Here is a 16,655-nt window from a genome sequence, read left to right on the forward strand (position 1 = left end):
GAGACAGGAGACAGGAGACAGGAGACAGGAGACTGGAGACAGGAGACAGGAGACAGGAGTCAGGAGACAGGAGACTGGAGACTGGAGACTGGAGACTGGAGACAGGAGACAGGAGACAGGAGACAGGAGACAGGAGACTGGAGACTGGAGACGAGACTGGAGACAGGACACTGGAGACTGGGGACTGGATACAGGAGACAGGAGACAGGAGACTGGAGACAGGAGAAAGGAGAAAGGAGAAAGGAGAAAGGAGAAAGGAGACAGGAGACAGGAGACAGGAGACAGGAGTCTGGAGACAGGAGACAGGAGACAGGAGTCTGGAGACAGGAGACAGGAGACAGGAGACAGGAGAAAGGAGACAGGAGACAGGAGACAGGAGACAGGAGACAGGAGTCTGGAGACAGGAGACAGGAGACAGGAGACAGGAGACAGGAGTCTGGAGACAGGAGACAGGAGTCTGGAGACAGGAGACAGGAGTCTGGATACAGGAGACAGGAGTCTGGAGACAGGAGACAAGAGACAGGAGATAGGAGACAGGAGTCTGGAGACAGGAGACAGGAGACTGGAGACAGGAGACAGGAGACAGGAGACAGGAGACAGGAGATAAGAGACAGGAGACAGGAGTCTGGAGACAGGAGACAGGAGACAGGACACAGGAGTCTGGAGACAGGAGACAGGAGACAGGAGACTGGAGTTAGGAGACAGGAGACAGGACACAGGAGTCTGGATACAGGAGACAGGAGACAGGAGAAAGGAGACAGGAGACAGGAGACAGGAGACAGGAGACAGGAGACAGGAGACAGGAGACAGGAGTCTGGAGACAGGAGACAGGAGACAGGAGACAGGAGACAGGAGTCTGGAGACAGGAGACAGGAGTCTGGAGACAGGAGAAAGGAGACAGGAGACAGGAGACAGGAGACAGGAGACAGGAGACAGGAGACAGGAGAAAGGAGACAGGAGACAGGAGTCTGGAGACAGGAGACAGGAGACAGGAGACAGGAGAAAGGAGACAGGAGACAGGAGACAGGAGACAGGAGACAGGAGTCTGGAGACAGGAGACAGGAGACAGGAGACAGGAGTCTGGAGACAGGTGACAGGAGTCTGGAGACAGGAGAAAGGAGACAGGAGACAGGAGACAGGAGACAGGAGACAGGAGACAGGAGACAGGAGAAAGGAGACAGGAGACAGGAGACAGGAGACAGGAGACAGGAGAAAGGAGACAGGAGACAGGAGACAGGAGTCTGGAGACAGGAGACAGGAGACAGGAGACAGGAGACAGGAGACAGGAGACAGGAGACAGGAGACAGGAGTCTGGAGACAGGAGACAGGAGTCTGGAGACAGGAGACAAGAGACAGGAGACAGGAGTCTGGAGACAGGAGACAGGACACAGGACACAGGAGTCTGGAGACAGGAGACAGGAGACAGGAGACTGGAGACAGGAGACAGGAGACAGGAGACTGGAGACAGGAGACAGGAGACAGGAGACAGGAGACAGGAGACAGGAGTCAGGAGACTGGAGGCTGGAGACAGGAGACTGGAGACAGGAGACAGGAGACAGGAGACAGGAGACAGGAGACAGGAGTCAGGAGACTGGAGGCTGGAGACAGGAGACAGGAGACGGGAGACGGGAGACAGGAGACTGGAGACTGGAGACTGGATACTGGAGACAGGAGACAGGAGACAGGAGTCAGGAGTCAGGAGACAGGAGACTGGAGACAGGAGACAGGAGACAGGAGTCAGGAGACAGGAGACTGGAGACTGGAGACTGGAGACTGGAGACAGGAGACAGGAGACAGGAGACAGGAGACAGGAGACTGGAGACTGGAGACGAGACTGGAGACAGGACACTGGAGACTGGGGACTGGATACAGGAGACAGGAGACAGGAGACTGGAGACAGGAGAAAGGAGAAAGGAGAAAGGAGAAAGGAGAAAGGAGACAGGAGACAGGAGACAGGAGACAGGAGTCTGGAGACAGGAGACAGGAGACAGGAGTCTGGAGACAGGAGACAGGAGACAGGAGACAGGAGAAAGGAGACAGGAGACAGGAGACAGGAGACAGGAGACAGGAGACAGGAGTCTGGAGACAGGAGACAGGAGACAGGAGACAGGAGTCTGGAGACAGGAGACAGGAGTCTGGAGACAGGAGACAGGAGTCTGGATACAGGAGACAGGAGTCTGGAGACAGGAGACAAGAGACAGGAGATAGGAGACAGGAGTCTGGAGACAGGAGACAGGAGACTGGAGACAGGAGACAGGAGACAGGAGACAGGAGACAGGAGATAAGAGACAGGAGACAGGAGTCTGGAGACAGGAGACAGGAGACAGGACACAGGAGTCTGGAGACAGGAGACAGGAGACAGGAGACTGGAGTTAGGAGACAGGAGACAGGACACAGGAGTCTGGATACAGGAGACAGGAGACAGGAGAAAGGAGACAGGAGACAGGAGACAGGAGACAGGAGACAGGAGACAGGAGACAGGAGTCTGGAGACAGGAGACAGGAGACAGGAGACAGGAGACAGGAGTCTGGAGACAGGAGACAGGAGTCTGGAGACAGGAGAAAGGAGACAGGAGACAGGAGACAGGAGACAGGAGACAGGAGACAGGAGACAGGAGAAAGGAGACAGGAGACAGGAGTCTGGAGACAGGAGACAGGAGACAGGAGACAGGAGAAAGGAGACAGGAGACAGGAGACAGGAGACAGGAGTCTGGAGACAGGAGACAGGAGACAGGAGACAGGAGTCTGGAGACAGGAGACAGGAGTCTGGAGACAGGAGAAAGGAGACAGGAGACAGGAGACAGGAGACAGGAGACAGGAGACAGGAGACAGGAGACAGGAGACAGGAGAAAGGAGACAGGAGACAGGAGACAGGAGTCTGGAGACAGGAGACAGGAGACAGGAGACAGGAGACAGGAGACAGGAGACAGGAGTCTGGAGACAGGAGACAGGAGACAGGAGACAGGAGTCTGGAGACAGGAGACAGGAGTCTGGAGACAGGAGACAAGAGACAGGAGACAGGAGTCTGGAGACAGGAGACAGGACACAGGACACAGGAGTCTGGAGACAGGAGACAGGAGACAGGAGACTGGAGACAGGAGACAGGAGACAGGAGACTGGAGACAGGAGTCTGGAGACAGGAGACAGGACACAGGAGACAGGAGTCTGGAGACAGGAGACAGGAGACAGGAGACAGGAGACAGGAGACAGGAGACTGGAGATTGGAGACAGGAGACAGGAGACAGGAGACAGGAGACAGGAGACAGGAGTCAGGAGACTGGAGGCTGGAGACAGGAGACAGGAGACTGGAGACAGGAGACAGGAGACTGGAGACTGGAGACTGGATACTGGAGATTGGAGACTGGAGACTGGAGACAGGAGACAGGAGACAGGAGTCAGGAGTCAGGAGACAGGAGACTGGAGACAGGAGACAGGAGACAGGAGACAGGAGTCAGGAGACAGGAGACTGGAGACTGGAGACTGGAGACAGGAGACAGGAGACAGGAGACAGGAGACAGGAGACTGGAGACTGGAGACGAGACTGGAGACAGGACACTGGAGACTGGGGACTGGATACAGGAGACAGGAGACAGGAGACTGGAGACAGGAGTCTGGAGACAGGAGACAAGAGACAAGAGACAGGAGTCTGGAGACAGGAGACAGGAGACAGGAGTCTGGAGACAGGAGACAGGAGTCTGGAGACAGGAGACAAGAGACAGGAGACAGGAGTCTGGAGACAGGAGACAGGACACAGGACACAGGAGTCTGGAGACAGGAGACAGGAGACAGGAGACTGGAGACAGGAGACAGGAGACTGGAGACTGGAGACAGGAGTCTGGAGACAGGAGACAGGACACAGGAGACAGGAGTCTGGAGACAGGAGACAGGAGACAGGAGACAGGAGACAGGAGACAGGAGACAGGAGAAAGGAGAAAGGAGAAAGGAGAAAGGAGAAAGGAGAAAGGAGACAGGAGTCTGGAGACAGGAGACAGGAGACAGGAGACAGGAGACAGGAGACAGGAGTCAGGAGACAGGAGACAGGAGACTTGAGACTGGAGACTGAGATAGGAGACAGGAGACAGGAGACTGGAAACGGGAGATGGGAGACGGGAGACAGGAGTCAGGAGTCAGGAGACAGGAGACTGGAGACAGGAGACAGGAGACAGGAGACAGGAGTCAGGAGACAGGAGACTGGAGACTGGAGACAGGAGACAGGAGACAGGAGACAGGAGACAGGAGACAGGAGACAGGAGACAGGAGACTGGAGACGAGACTGGAGACAGGAGACAGGAGACTGGAAACGGGAGACAGGAGTCAGGAGACAGGAGACAGGAGACAGGAGACAGGAGACAGGAGACAGGAGACAGGAGACTGGAAACGGGAGACAGGAGTCAGGAGACAGGAGACAGGAGACTGGAAACGGGAGATGGGAGATGGGAGACGGGAGACGGGAGACAGGAGACTGGAGACAGGAGACAGGAGACAGGAGACAGGAGACAGGAGACAGGAGACAGGAGACAGGAGACTGGAAACGGGAGACAGGAGTCAGGAGACAGGAGACAGGAGACTGGAAACGGGAGATGGGAGACGGGAGACGGGAGACAGGAGACTGGAAACGGGAGACAGGAGACAGGAGGCAGTTAATGTGTCCCATAACTTTTGGTCAAAAATGAAAATACCCTCAAGTTAAAGCGTGAATTCTGCGCTTAAGTCTGACCGTACTGACCGTGCAGCTCAGGTCCGAGTCGATGCCCATCTTTATCGGGTAGTTGTCCTGTTGCATCATGGGAACTTGGACCGGAGTAGAACCATCAACCTGGAACTGGCCCATAGAACCAGAGTTCCCAAAACGGGTCACCCACTTTCCTTTAGAGGGAACAACAGAGTCAGGGGAGCAGAGGAGAAGGTCAGAGGAGCAGAGGAGAAGGTCAGAGGAGCAGAGGAGAAGGTCAGAGGAGCAGAGGAGAATGTCAGAGGAGCAGAGGAGAAGGTTAGAGGAGCAGAGGAGAAGGTCAGAGGAGCAGAGGAGAAGGTCAGAGGAGCAGAGGAGAAGGTTAGAGGAGCAGAGGAGAAGGTCAGAGGAGCAGAGGAGAATGTCAGAGGAGCAGAGGAGAAGGTTAGAGGAGCAGAGGAGAAGGTCAGAGGAGCAGAGGAGAAGGTTAGAGGAGCAGAGGAGAAGGTCAGAGGAGCAGAGGAGAAGGTCAGAGGAGCAGAGGAGAAGGTTAGAGGAGCAGAGGAGAAGGTCAGAGGAGCAGAGGAGAAGGTTAGAGGAGCAGAGGAGAAGGTCAGAGGAGCAGAGGAGAAGGTCAGAGGAGCAGAGGAAAAGGTTAGAGGAGCAGAGGAGAAGGTCAGAAGAGCAGAGGAGAAGGTTAGAGGAGCAGAGGAGAAGGTCAGAGGAGCAGAGGAGAAGGTTAGAGGAGCAGAGGAGAAGGTCAGAGGAGCAGAGGAGAAGGTTAGAGGAGCAGAGGAGAAGATCAGAGGAGCAGAGGAGAAGGTCAGAGGAGCAGAGGAGAAGGTCAGAGGAGCAGAGGAGAAGGTCAGGGGAGCAGAGGAGAAGGTTGGAGGAGCAGAGGAGAAGGTCAGAGGAGCAGAGGAGAGGGTCAGAGGAGCAGAGGAGAAGGTCAGAGGAGCAGAGGAGAAGGTCAGAGGAGCAGAGGAGAGGGTCAGAGGAGCAGAGGAGAAGGTCAGAGGAGCAGAGGAGAAGGTCAGAGGAGCAGAGGAGAAGGTTAGAGGAGCAGAGGAGAAGGTCAGAGGAGCAGAGGAGAAGGTTAGAGGAGCAGAGGCGAAGGTCAGAGGAGCAGAGGAGAAGGTTAGAGGAGCAGAGGAGAAGGTCAGAGGAGCAGAGGAGAAGGTCAGAGGAGCAGAGGAGAAGGTCAGAGGAGCAGAGGAGAAGGTCAGAGGAGCAGAGGAGAAGGTCAGAGGAGCAGAGGAGAAGGTCAGAGGAGCAGAGGAGAAGGTCAGAGGAGCAGAGGAGAAGGTCTGAGGAGCAGAGCAGAAGGTCAGAGGAGCAGAGGAGAAGGTCAGAGGAGCAGAGGAGAAGGTCAGAGGAGCAGAGGAGAAGGTCAGAGGAGCAGAGGAGAAGGTTAGAGGAGCAGAGGAGAAGGTCAGAGGAGCAGAGGAGAAGGTTAGAGGAGCAGAGGAGAAGGTCAGAGGAGCAGAGGAGAAGGTCAGAGGAGCAGAGGAGAAGGTCAGAGGAGCAGAGGAGAAGGTCAGAGGAGCAGAGGAGAAGGTCAGAGGAGCAGAGGAGAAGGTTAGAGGAGCAGAGGAGAAGGTTAGAGGAGCAGAGGAGAAGGTCAGAGGAGCAGAGGAGAAGGTTAGAGGAGCAGAGGAGAAGGTTAGAGGAGCAGAGGAGAAGGTTAGAGGAGCAGAGGAGAAGGTCAGAGGAGCAGAGGAGAAGGTTAGAGGAGCAGAGGAGAAGGTTAGAGGAGCAGAGGAGAAGGTCAGAGGAGCAGAGGAGAAGGTTAGAGGAGCAGAGGAGAAGGTCAGAGGAGCAGAGGAGAAGGTCAGAGGAGCAGAGGAGAAGGTCTGAGGAGCAGAGGAGAAGGTCAGAGGAGCAGAGGAGAAGGTCAGAGGAGCAGAGGAGAAGGTCTGAGGAGCAGAGGAGAAGGTTAGAGGAGCAGAGGAGAAGGTCAGAGGAGCAGAGGAGAAGGTTAGAGGAGCAGAGGAGAAGGTTAGAGGAGCAGAGGAGAAGGTCAGAGGAGCAGAGGAGAAGGTTAGAGGAGCAGAGGAGAAGGTTAGAGGAGCAGAGGAGAAGGTCAGAGGAGCAGAGGAGAAGGTCAGAGGAGCAGAGGAGAAGGTCTGAGGAGCAGAGGAGAAGGTCAGAGGAGCAGAGGAGAAGGTCTGAGGAGCAGAGGAGAAGGTCAGAGGAGCAGAGGAGCAGAGGAGAAGGTCTGAGGAGCAGAGGAGAAGGTCAGAGGAGCAGAGGAGAAGGTCAGAGGAGCAGAGGAAAAGGTTAGAGGAGCAGAGGAGAAGGTTAGAGGAGCAGAGGAGAAGGTCAGAGGAGCAGAGGAGAAGGTCAGAGGAGCAGAGGAGAAGGTTAGAGGAGCAGAGGAGAAGGTCAGAGGAGCAGAGGAGAAGGTTAGAGGAGCAGAGGAGAAGGTCAGAGGAGCAGAGGAGAAGGTCAGAGGAGCAGAGGAGAGGGTCAGAGGAGCAGAGGAGAAGGTCAGAGGAGCAGAGGAGAAGGTCAGAGGAGCAGAGGAGAAGGTTAGAGGAGCAGAGGAGAAGGTCAGAGGAGCAGAGGAGAAGGTTAGAGGAGCAGAGGAGAAGGTCAGAGGAGCAGAGGAGAAGGTCAGAGGAGCAGAGGAGAAGGTTAGAGGAGCAGAGGAGAAGGTCAGAGGAGCAGAGGAGAATGTCAGAGGAGCAGAGGAGAAGGTTAGAGGAGCAGAGGAGAAGGTCAGAGGAGCAGAGGAGAAGGTTAGAGGAGCAGAGGAGAAGGTCAGAGGAGCAGAGGAGAAGGTCAGAGGAGCAGAGGAGAAGGTTAGAGGAGCAGAGGAGAAGGTCAGAGGAGCAGAGGAGAAGGTTAGAGGAGCAGAGGAGAAGGTCAGAGGAGCAGAGGAGAAGGTCAGAGGAGCAGAGGAAAAGGTTAGAGGAGCAGAGGAGAAGGTCAGAAGAGCAGAGGAGAAGGTTAGAGGAGCAGAGGAGAAGGTCAGAGGAGCAGAGGAGAAGGTTAGAGGAGCAGAGGAGAAGGTCAGAGGAGCAGAGGAGAAGGTTAGAGGAGCAGAGGAGAAGATCAGAGGAGCAGAGGAGAAGGTCAGAGGAGCAGAGGAGAAGGTCAGAGGAGCAGAGGAGAAGGTCAGGGGAGCAGAGGAGAAGGTTGGAGGAGCAGAGGAGAAGGTCAGAGGAGCAGAGGAGAGGGTCAGAGGAGCAGAGGAGAAGGTCAGAGGAGCAGAGGAGAAGGTCAGAGGAGCAGAGGAGAGGGTCAGAGGAGCAGAGGAGAAGGTCAGAGGAGCAGAGGAGAAGGTCAGAGGAGCAGAGGAGAAGGTTAGAGGAGCAGAGGAGAAGGTCAGAGGAGCAGAGGAGAAGGTTAGAGGAGCAGAGGCGAAGGTCAGAGGAGCAGAGGAGAAGGTTAGAGGAGCAGAGGAGAAGGTCAGAGGAGCAGAGGAGAAGGTCAGAGGAGCAGAGGAGAAGGTCAGAGGAGCAGAGGAGAAGGTCAGAGGAGCAGAGGAGAAGGTCAGAGGAGCAGAGGAGAAGGTCAGAGGAGCAGAGGAGAAGGTCTGAGGAGCAGAGCAGAAGGTCAGAGGAGCAGAGGAGAAGGTCAGAGGAGCAGAGGAGAAGGTCAGAGGAGCAGAGGAGAAGGTCAGAGGAGCAGAGGAGAAGGTTAGAGGAGCAGAGGAGAAGGTCAGAGGAGCAGAGGAGAAGGTTAGAGGAGCAGAGGAGAAGGTCAGAGGAGCAGAGGAGAAGGTCAGAGGAGCAGAGGAGAAGGTCAGAGGAGCAGAGGAGAAGGTCAGAGGAGCAGAGGAGAAGGTCAGAGGAGCAGAGGAGAAGGTTAGAGGAGCAGAGGAGAAGGTTAGAGGAGCAGAGGAGAAGGTCAGAGGAGCAGAGGAGAAGGTTAGAGGAGCAGAGGAGAAGGTTAGAGGAGCAGAGGAGAAGGTTAGAGGAGCAGAGGAGAAGGTCAGAGGAGCAGAGGAGAAGGTTAGAGGAGCAGAGGAGAAGGTTAGAGGAGCAGAGGAGAAGGTCAGAGGAGCAGAGGAGAAGGTTAGAGGAGCAGAGGAGAAGGTCAGAGGAGCAGAGGAGAAGGTCAGAGGAGCAGAGGAGAAGGTCTGAGGAGCAGAGGAGAAGGTCAGAGGAGCAGAGGAGAAGGTCAGAGGAGCAGAGGAGAAGGTCTGAGGAGCAGAGGAGAAGGTCAGAGGAGCAGAGGAGAAGGTCAGAGGAGCAGAGGAGAAGGTCAGAGGAGCAGAGGAGAAGGTCAGAGGAGCAGAGGAGAAGGTCTGAGGAGCAGAGGAGAAGGTCAGAGGAGCAGAGGAGAAGGTCAGAGGAGCAGAGGAGAAGGTCAGAGGAGCAGAGGAGAAGGTCAGAGGAGCAGAGGAGAAGGTCTGAGGAGCAGAGGAGAAGGTCAGAGGAGCAGAGGAGAAGGTCAGAGGAGCAGAGGAGAAGGTCAGAGGAGCAGAGGAGAAGGTCAGAGGAGCAGAGGAGAAGGTCAGAGGAGCAGAGGAGAAGGTCAGAGGAGCAGAGGAGAAGGTCAGAGGAGCAGAGGAGAAGGTTAGAGGAGCAGAGGAGAAGGTCAGAGGAGCAGAGGAGAAGGTTAGAGGAGCAGAGGAGAAGGTCAGAGGAGCAGAGGAGAAGGTTAGAGGAGCAGAGGAGAAGGTTAGAGGAGCAGAGGAGAAGGTCAGAGGAGCAGAGGAGAAGGTTAGAGGAGCAGAGGAGAAGGTTAGAGGAGCAGAGGAGAAGGTCAGAGGAGCAGAGGAGAAGGTCAGAGGAGCAGAGGAGAAGGTCAGAGGAGCAGAGGAGAAGGTTAGAGGAGCAGAGGAGAAGGTCAGAGGAGCAGAGGAGAAGGTTAGAGGAGCAGAGGAGAAGGTTAGAGGAGCAGAGGAGAAGGTCAGAGGAGCAGAGGAGAAGGTTAGAGGAGCAGAGGAGAAGGTTAGAGGAGCAGAGGAGAAGGTCAGAGGAGCAGAGGAGAAGGTTAGAGGAGCAGAGGAGAAGGTCAGAGGAGCAGAGGAGAAGGTTAGAGGAGCAGAGGAGAAGGTTAGAGGAGCAGAGGAGAAGGTCAGAGGAGCAGAGGAGAAGGTCAGAGGAGCAGAGGAGAAGGTCTGAGGAGCAGAGGAGAAGGTCAGAGGAGCAGAGGAGAAGTTCTGAGGAGCAGAGGAGAAGGTCAGAGGAGCAGAGGAGCAGAGGAGAAGGTCTGAGGAGCAGAGGAGAAGGTCAGAGGAGCAGAGGAGAAGGTCAGAGGAGCAGAGGAGAAGGTTAGAGGAGCAGAGGAGAAGGTCAGAGGAGCAGAGGAGAAGGTCAGAGGAGCAGAGGAGAAGGTTAGAGGAGCAGAGGAGAAGGTCAGAGGAGCAGAGGAGAAGGTTAGAGGAGCAGAGGAGAAGGTCAGAGGAGCAGAGGAGAAGGTCAGAGGAGCAGAGGAGAGGGTCAGAGGAGCAGAGGAGAAGGTCAGAGGAGCAGAGGAGAAGGTCAGAGGAGCAGAGGAGAAGGTTAGAGGAGCAGAGGAGAAGGTCAGAGGAGCAGAGGAGAAGGTTAGAGGAGCAGAGGCGAAGGTCAGAGGAGCAGAGGAGAAGGTTAGAGGAGCAGAGGAGAAGGTCAGAGGAGCAGAGGAGAAGGTCAGAGGAGCAGAGGAGAAGGTCAGAGGAGCAGAGGAGAAGGTCAGAGGAGCAGAGGGTCAGAGGAGCAGAGGAGAAAGTCAGAGGAGCAGAAGATTTGACCTTTGAAATAGGCAGCAGTGATGGCGGTGACCCCAGGGTTTCGAGGCAGGGCTTTGGTCAGGATCTTCTGGACCTTCCCCGTGGTCTGCTGTGAGACCCACTCATTGATCTCCTTCTGGTCCTTGGCTCCTCCCTGAAGAGCCTTGGGTCTGGTTCCATAGGCCTGTTCCACCAATGAGAAGAACTCCTGCTTCAGACGCAGACCTGCGCAAACGTCATAGAGCAGCACGCGTCACTGTGTGCGAGGGGCGTGGCTAAAGCGAGTGTTTGTGAGGGGTGTGGCTAAGGCTAGTCTGTGAGGGGCGTGGCTAAAGCTAATGTTTGTGAGGGGCGTGGCTAAAGCTAGTGTGTGAGGGGCGCGGCTAAAGCTAGTGTGTGTGAGGGGCGTGGCTAAAGCAAGTGTGTGTGAGGGGTGTGGCTAAAGCTAGCGTGTGTGAGGGGCGTGGCTAAAGCAAGTGTGTGTGAGGGGCGCGGCTAAAGCTAATGTGTGTGAGGGGCGTGGCTAAAGCAAGTGTGTGTGAGGGGTGTGGCTAAAGCAAGTGTGTGTGAGGGGCGCGGCTAAAGCTAGTGTGTGAGGGGTGTGGCTAAAGCTAGTGTTTGTAAGGGGCGCGGCTAAAGCTAGCGTGTGTGAGGGGCGTGGCTAAAGCAAGTGTGTGTGAGGGGCGCGGCTAAAGCTAGTGTGTGTGAGGGGCGTGGCTAAAGCAAGTGTGTGTGAGGGGTGTGGCTAAAGCTAGCGTGTGTGAGGGGCGTGGCTAAAGCAAGTGTGTGTGAGGGGCGCGGCTAAAGCTAGTGTTTGTGAGGGGCGTGGCTAAAGCAAGTGTGTGTGAGGGGTGTGGCTAAAGCAAGTGTCTGTGAGGGGCGTGGCTAAAGCTAGTGTGTGTGAGGGGCGTGGCTTAAGCTAGTGTGTGTGAGGGGCGTGGCTAAAGCTAGCGTGTGTGAGGGGCGTGGCTAAAGCTAGCGTGTGTGTGAGGGGCGTGGCTAATGCTAGCGTGTGTGAGGGGCGTGGCTAAAGCTAGTATGTGTGAGGGGCGTGGCCAAAGCTAGCGTGTATGAGGGGCGTGACTAGGGATTTGTACCGCTACGATGGACCGGATCTGGACTTGTAAAAACATTTCGGTTCAGGTCCAAAAAAATGAAACCCGGTGATTAGTAGCAGTAGTAGCAGCAGTAGCAGTATTTGCAGCAGTAGTAGCAGCAGTAGCAGTATTTGCAGTAGTAGTATCTGCAATACTCACGGCGGCTTAAGTACAGTCTGGACGCAGTACTCAGTCCTTTTCCTGTGGCAGTGCTGGAGCTCAGGAGGGACCTCAAGGTGGAGTGGAGAGCCGGGTCCTGGAGCGTGTGGTACCGGAGAGCGCGGGTCAGGTCCCTCTGCGAGTACTGCGACCCGCCTGAGTACACAGAGTACACAGAGTACTACAGAGTGTAATCCCTCTTTGGTCCAGGAGGGGTCATGGTAGAGAAAGTTCGGAAGGCTAGCCCCGCCCTCAGGGAGGAGTTAAACCCTTTGTTTACCTGATGGACGACGTCGTTGTCCCCCGATTGTGATCACTATTGATCACTATTGATCACTATTGTGCCGTGCAGCTTCCGAGAGCCTGATTGGTCAATTCTGAAGAGGGGTGGGGCTTGGAGTTCTTTTATGTGCACGTTTTTAAAACAAAATAGACATAAATGCTAAAACTGGCCGAAGTGCGTCTGTGATTGGTCAGGCCCAGAGTAGCTCAAGCCCAACAGCACGAATCTGACCATCTGGACCGGTCAAACATCTGTGTTCAGAACAGCCCCCTGTGAACCAGAACTCTAGTGTCTTTAGAGCTCCTTCAGTCCCACCCTCACCCTCCCTCACCCTCCCTCACCCTCCCTCACCCTCCCTCACCCTCCCTCACCCTCCCTCACCCTCACCCTCCCTCACCCTCCCTTACCCTCCCTCACCCTCACCCTCCCTCACCCTCCCTCACCCTCCCTCACCCTCCCTCACCCTCACCCTCCCTCACCCTCCCTCACCCTCCCTCACCCTCCCTCACCCTCCCTCACCCTCCCTCACCCTCCCTCACCCTCACCCTCCCTCACCCTCCCTTACCCTCCCTCACCCTCACCCTCCCTCACCCTCCCTCACCCTCCCTCACCCTCCCTCACCCTCACCCTCCCTCACCCTCCCTCACCCTCACCCTCCCTCACCCTCACCCTCCCTCACCCTCCCTCACCCTCACCCTCCCTCACCCTCACCCTCCCTCACCCTCCCTCACCCTCACCCTCACCCTCCCTCACCCTCACCCTCCCTCACCCTCACCCTCCCTCACCCTCCCTCACCCTCACCCTCCCTCACCCTCACCCTCCCTCACCCTCCCTCACCCTCACCCTCACCCTCCCTCACCCTCACCCTCACCCTCACCCTCCCTCACCCTCACCCTCCCTCACCCTCACCCTCCCTCACCCTCACCCTCCCTCACCCTCCCTCACCCTCCCTCACCCTCCCTCACCCTCACCCTCCCTCACCCTCCCTCACCCTCCCTCACCCTCCCTCACCCTCCCTCACCCTCCCTCACCCTCACCCTCCCTCACCCTCCCTCACCCTCCCTCACCCTCACCCTCCCTCACCCTCACCCTCCCTCACCCTCACCCTCCCTTACCCTCCCTCACCCTCACCCTCCCTCACCCCCCCTCACCCTCCCTCACCCTCACCCTCCCTCACCCTCCCTCACCCTCCCTCACCCTCACCCTCCCTCACCCTCCCTCACCCTCCCTCACCCTCACCCTCCCTCACCCTCCCTCACCCTCACCCTTACCCTCCCTCACCCTCACCCTCCCTCACCCCCCCTCACCCTCCCTCACCCTCACCCTCCCTCACCCTCACCCTCCCTCACCCTCCCTCACCCTCACCCTCACCCTCCCTCACCCTCACCCTCCCTCACCCTCACCCTCCCTCACCCTCCCTCACCCTCCCTCACCCTCACCCTCCCTCACCCTCCCTCACCCTCACCCTCCCTCACCCTCCCTCACCCTCCCTCACCCTCACCCTCCCTCACCCTCCCTCACCCTCCCTCACCCTCACCCTCCCTTACCCTCCCTCACCCTCACCCTCCCTCACCCCCCCTCACCCTCCCTCACCCTCACCCTCCCTCACCCTCCCTCACCCTCCCTCACCCTCCCTCACCCTCACCCTCCCTCACCCTCACCCTCCCTCACCCTCCCTCACCCTCACCCTCCCTCACCCTCACCCTCCCTCACCCTCACCCTCCCTCACCCTCCCTCACCCTCACCCTCCCTCACCCTCACCCTCCCTCACCCTCCCTCACCCTCCCTCACCCTCCCTCACCCTCACCCTCCCTCACCCTCACCCTCCCTCACCCTCCCTCACCCTCACCCTCCCTCACCCTCACCCTCCCTCACCCTCCCTCACCCTCCCTCACCCTCCCTCACCCTCACCCTCCCTCACCCTCCCTCACCCTCACCCTCCCTCACCCTCACCCTCCCTCACCCTCACCCTCCCTCACCCTCCCTCACCCTCACCCTCCCTCACCCTCCCTCACCCTCACCCTCCCTCACCCTCACCCTCCCTCACCCTCCCTCACCCTCCCTCACCCTCACCCTCCCTCACCCTCACCCTCCCTCACCCTCCCTCACCCTCCCTCACCCTCACCCTCCCTCACCCTCACCCTCCCTCACCCTCCCTCACCCTCACCCTCCCTCACCCTCACCCTCCCTCACCCTCCCTCACCCTCACCCTCCCTCACCCTCACCCTCCCTCACCCTCCCTCACCCTCCCTCACCCTCACCCTCCCTCACCCTCACCCTCCCTCACCCTCCCTCACCCTCCCTCACCCTCACCCTCACCCTCCCTCCCTCACCCTCACCCATGCTCAGCTGGCTCAGGGCGGCGCTCACGCTCAGAGGCGACAGGAACACGTTTCCGCTCTCTTGGACACACAAAGATCTGAACAAGTTGAAGCCAAAATCTGAGGCGGCGGCGGCCATCTTTGTGGTGGGCGTGGTGAACAGCTCCACAGGTTCTTCCTCCTCAGGGGGCGTGTCCTCCACTGGGTCTGACTGTAGGGGGCAGCAGAGGGAACGAATGAGCGTTTAATCCTGAGGTTGTGGTTCAAAGATGTTTTTAGTTCAAAGCTCTCAGACGTGGACGAGGCGGAAACAACTGACGATTGAATAAATACTGACATTTTTTGTTATAATTATTATTATTATTATGATATAGTAAAATCTATTTGTGCAATTGTTTTATACAAGCCTCTCCAGCACTGCCGTTTTATTGATGATTTGACTTGACTGAGATGTTTCAGTCGCACAGACTTTGATGGTTTGGTCATTACAGGTGATTTTAATGTGCATGTGGAGAATATTTGTGACAGAAACGCTAAAGAGCTTGATGCTGTCCCTGAGACCTTACTCAGCATGTGAGAGACCCCACCCACAGCAGAGTGGCTCCAGTCACAGCAGAGGGGCCCCACCCACAGCAGAGTGGCCCCACCCACAGCAGAGGGGCCCCACCCACAGCAGAGTGGCCCCACCCACAGCAGAGGGCCACTCTAGATCTCATAATTACAAAGGGGGTAAATATTTCAAATGTCAATGTGGTCGATGCTGCTCTGTCTGATCATTTCTTCTTTGACATGTTTGTTTTTCTGCTGCTCCTGCAGCTGTTCAGAGGCTGGTCCTGCAGCTGTTCAGAGGCTGGTCCTGCAGCTGTTCAGAGGAGACACATAAATGATGACACAGGTGTGTGGAGGCAAAACTACTTTCTCCAGCTGAACTCAGACAAGACTCAAATCAAGACACATTAAAAAAAAAGTAGCAGCAACGGCCAATTTGACAAATTGTGATGATTTAACGGCAAACCAGTTTGAGGCATGTCAGAGATGCTGCTGAAGGACTTTGATCAAAAGCCTTTGATGAATCGATAAAATATATATAATATATTTCTTGTCAGATCTGGTGCTTGATAAACTCTCTTCTCTTTTGAGTTGTAAACTGTTTTGTGAATTCTGTCTATTTTCTTTGAATTGCCTCGTGTACAAACTGTGCTCTGAAAAGTCCTTGACATCCAAACTGCAGCGAGCCAAAGCACATGGAAACAATCTGTGCAGCAGAACAGCAGCCAAATGTGTCAGATGCCCTTCCGTTTATTATCTGTCTGAATATAAAGTATTTACCTGAGCCAGAGCCGACCCCAGGAAAACTCCACAGAACAACAGCGAAGAGACGAGCCTCATCCTGCAAGACCAGAGACCTGCTTTAGTCCTGGTTTAGACCTGGTTTAGTCCTGGTTTAGTCCTGGTCTAGTCCTGGTTTAGTCCTGGTCTAGTCCTGCTTTAGTCCTGGTTTAGTCCTGGTTTAGTCCTGGTTTAGTCCTGGTTTAGTCCTGGTCTAGTCCTGGTTTAGTCCTGGTCTAGTCCTGGTTTAGTCCTGGTCTAGTCCTGCTTTAGTCCTGCTTTAGTCCTGCTTTAGTCCTGCTTTAGTCCTGGTTTAGTCCTGCTTTAGTCCTGGTTTAGACCTGGTTTAGACCTGCTTTAGTCCTGCTTTATTCCTGATTTAGTCCAGGTTTAGTCCTAGTTTAGTCCTGTTTTAGTCCAGGTTTAGTCCTAGTTTAGTCCTGGTTTAGTCCTGGTTTAGTCCTGGTTTAGACCTTGTTTAGTCCTGGTTTAGTCCCGGTTCAGTCCTGGTTTAGTCCTGGTTTAGTGCTGGTTTAGTCCTGGTTTAGTCCTGGTTTAGTCCTGGTTTAGTCCTGGTTTAGACCTGGTTTAGTCCTGGTTTAGTCCTGGTTTAGTCCTGGTTTAGTCCTGGTTTAGTCCTGGTTTGGACCTGGTTTAGTCCTGGTTTGGCTCCAGCGTCGGCTCTTCTGTTTCTCTCTTCGTCTGAGGAACTTTAAACATCTGGAAGAAATTTAGCTCCAACTAAACTTAAAGAGAGAGGGAGAGGGAGAGAGGGAGTCCTGACCACAATCCTCCTGAGTCCTGACCACGACCCTCCTGAGTCCTGACCACGACCCTCCTGAGTCCTGACCACGACCCTCCTGAGTCCTGACCACGACCCTCCTGAGTCCTGACCACGACCCTCCTGAGTCCTGACCACGACCCTCCTGAGTCCTGACCACGACCCTTCTGACCACGACACAGGCAAAACAGCAGCATGTTGTTCGTCTTCAGCTGAGATTCGACTTTCCACAAGATTTAGCCGTATTTTATAAAGCTGTTGCTTGGGTCTGATAAAATGGCCTGACGTCAGCTTTAAGATTGTTTGCACCAGTCCACAGATGAACAGAAAGTACACAGAAAGTACACAG

General features: G+C 56.0%; 1 protein-coding gene across 1 annotated transcript in view; it reads right to left on the reverse strand.

Moving 5' to 3' along the window:
• serpinf1 (serpin peptidase inhibitor, clade F (alpha-2 antiplasmin, pigment epithelium derived factor), member 1) overlaps positions 1–16,233 on the reverse strand; it is a 32,607-nt gene extending 16,374 nt beyond the window's left edge. The window contains exons 1-6 of the mRNA XM_072461767.1: positions 16,175–16,233; positions 15,526–15,586; positions 14,215–14,407; positions 11,593–11,748; positions 10,358–10,561; positions 4,726–4,865 (exon numbers count right to left, since the gene is read on the reverse strand). Coding sequence (XP_072317868.1) covers positions 4,726–4,865; positions 10,358–10,561; positions 11,593–11,748; positions 14,215–14,407; positions 15,526–15,585 — 753 coding nt within the window. The 5' untranslated portion in view covers position 15,586; positions 16,175–16,233. The remainder of the gene's footprint in view (positions 1–4,725; positions 4,866–10,357; positions 10,562–11,592; positions 11,749–14,214; positions 14,408–15,525; positions 15,587–16,174) is intronic.
• Positions 16,234–16,655: the final 422 nt, after the last annotated feature.

Source organism: Eucyclogobius newberryi, unplaced genomic scaffold (assembly GCF_026437365.1).
Source record: "Eucyclogobius newberryi isolate DKJ021-1_F unplaced genomic scaffold, fEucNew1.0.hap1 SCAF_31, whole genome shotgun sequence".
NCBI classification, from domain to species: Eukaryota; Metazoa; Chordata; class Actinopteri; order Gobiiformes; family Gobiidae; genus Eucyclogobius; species Eucyclogobius newberryi.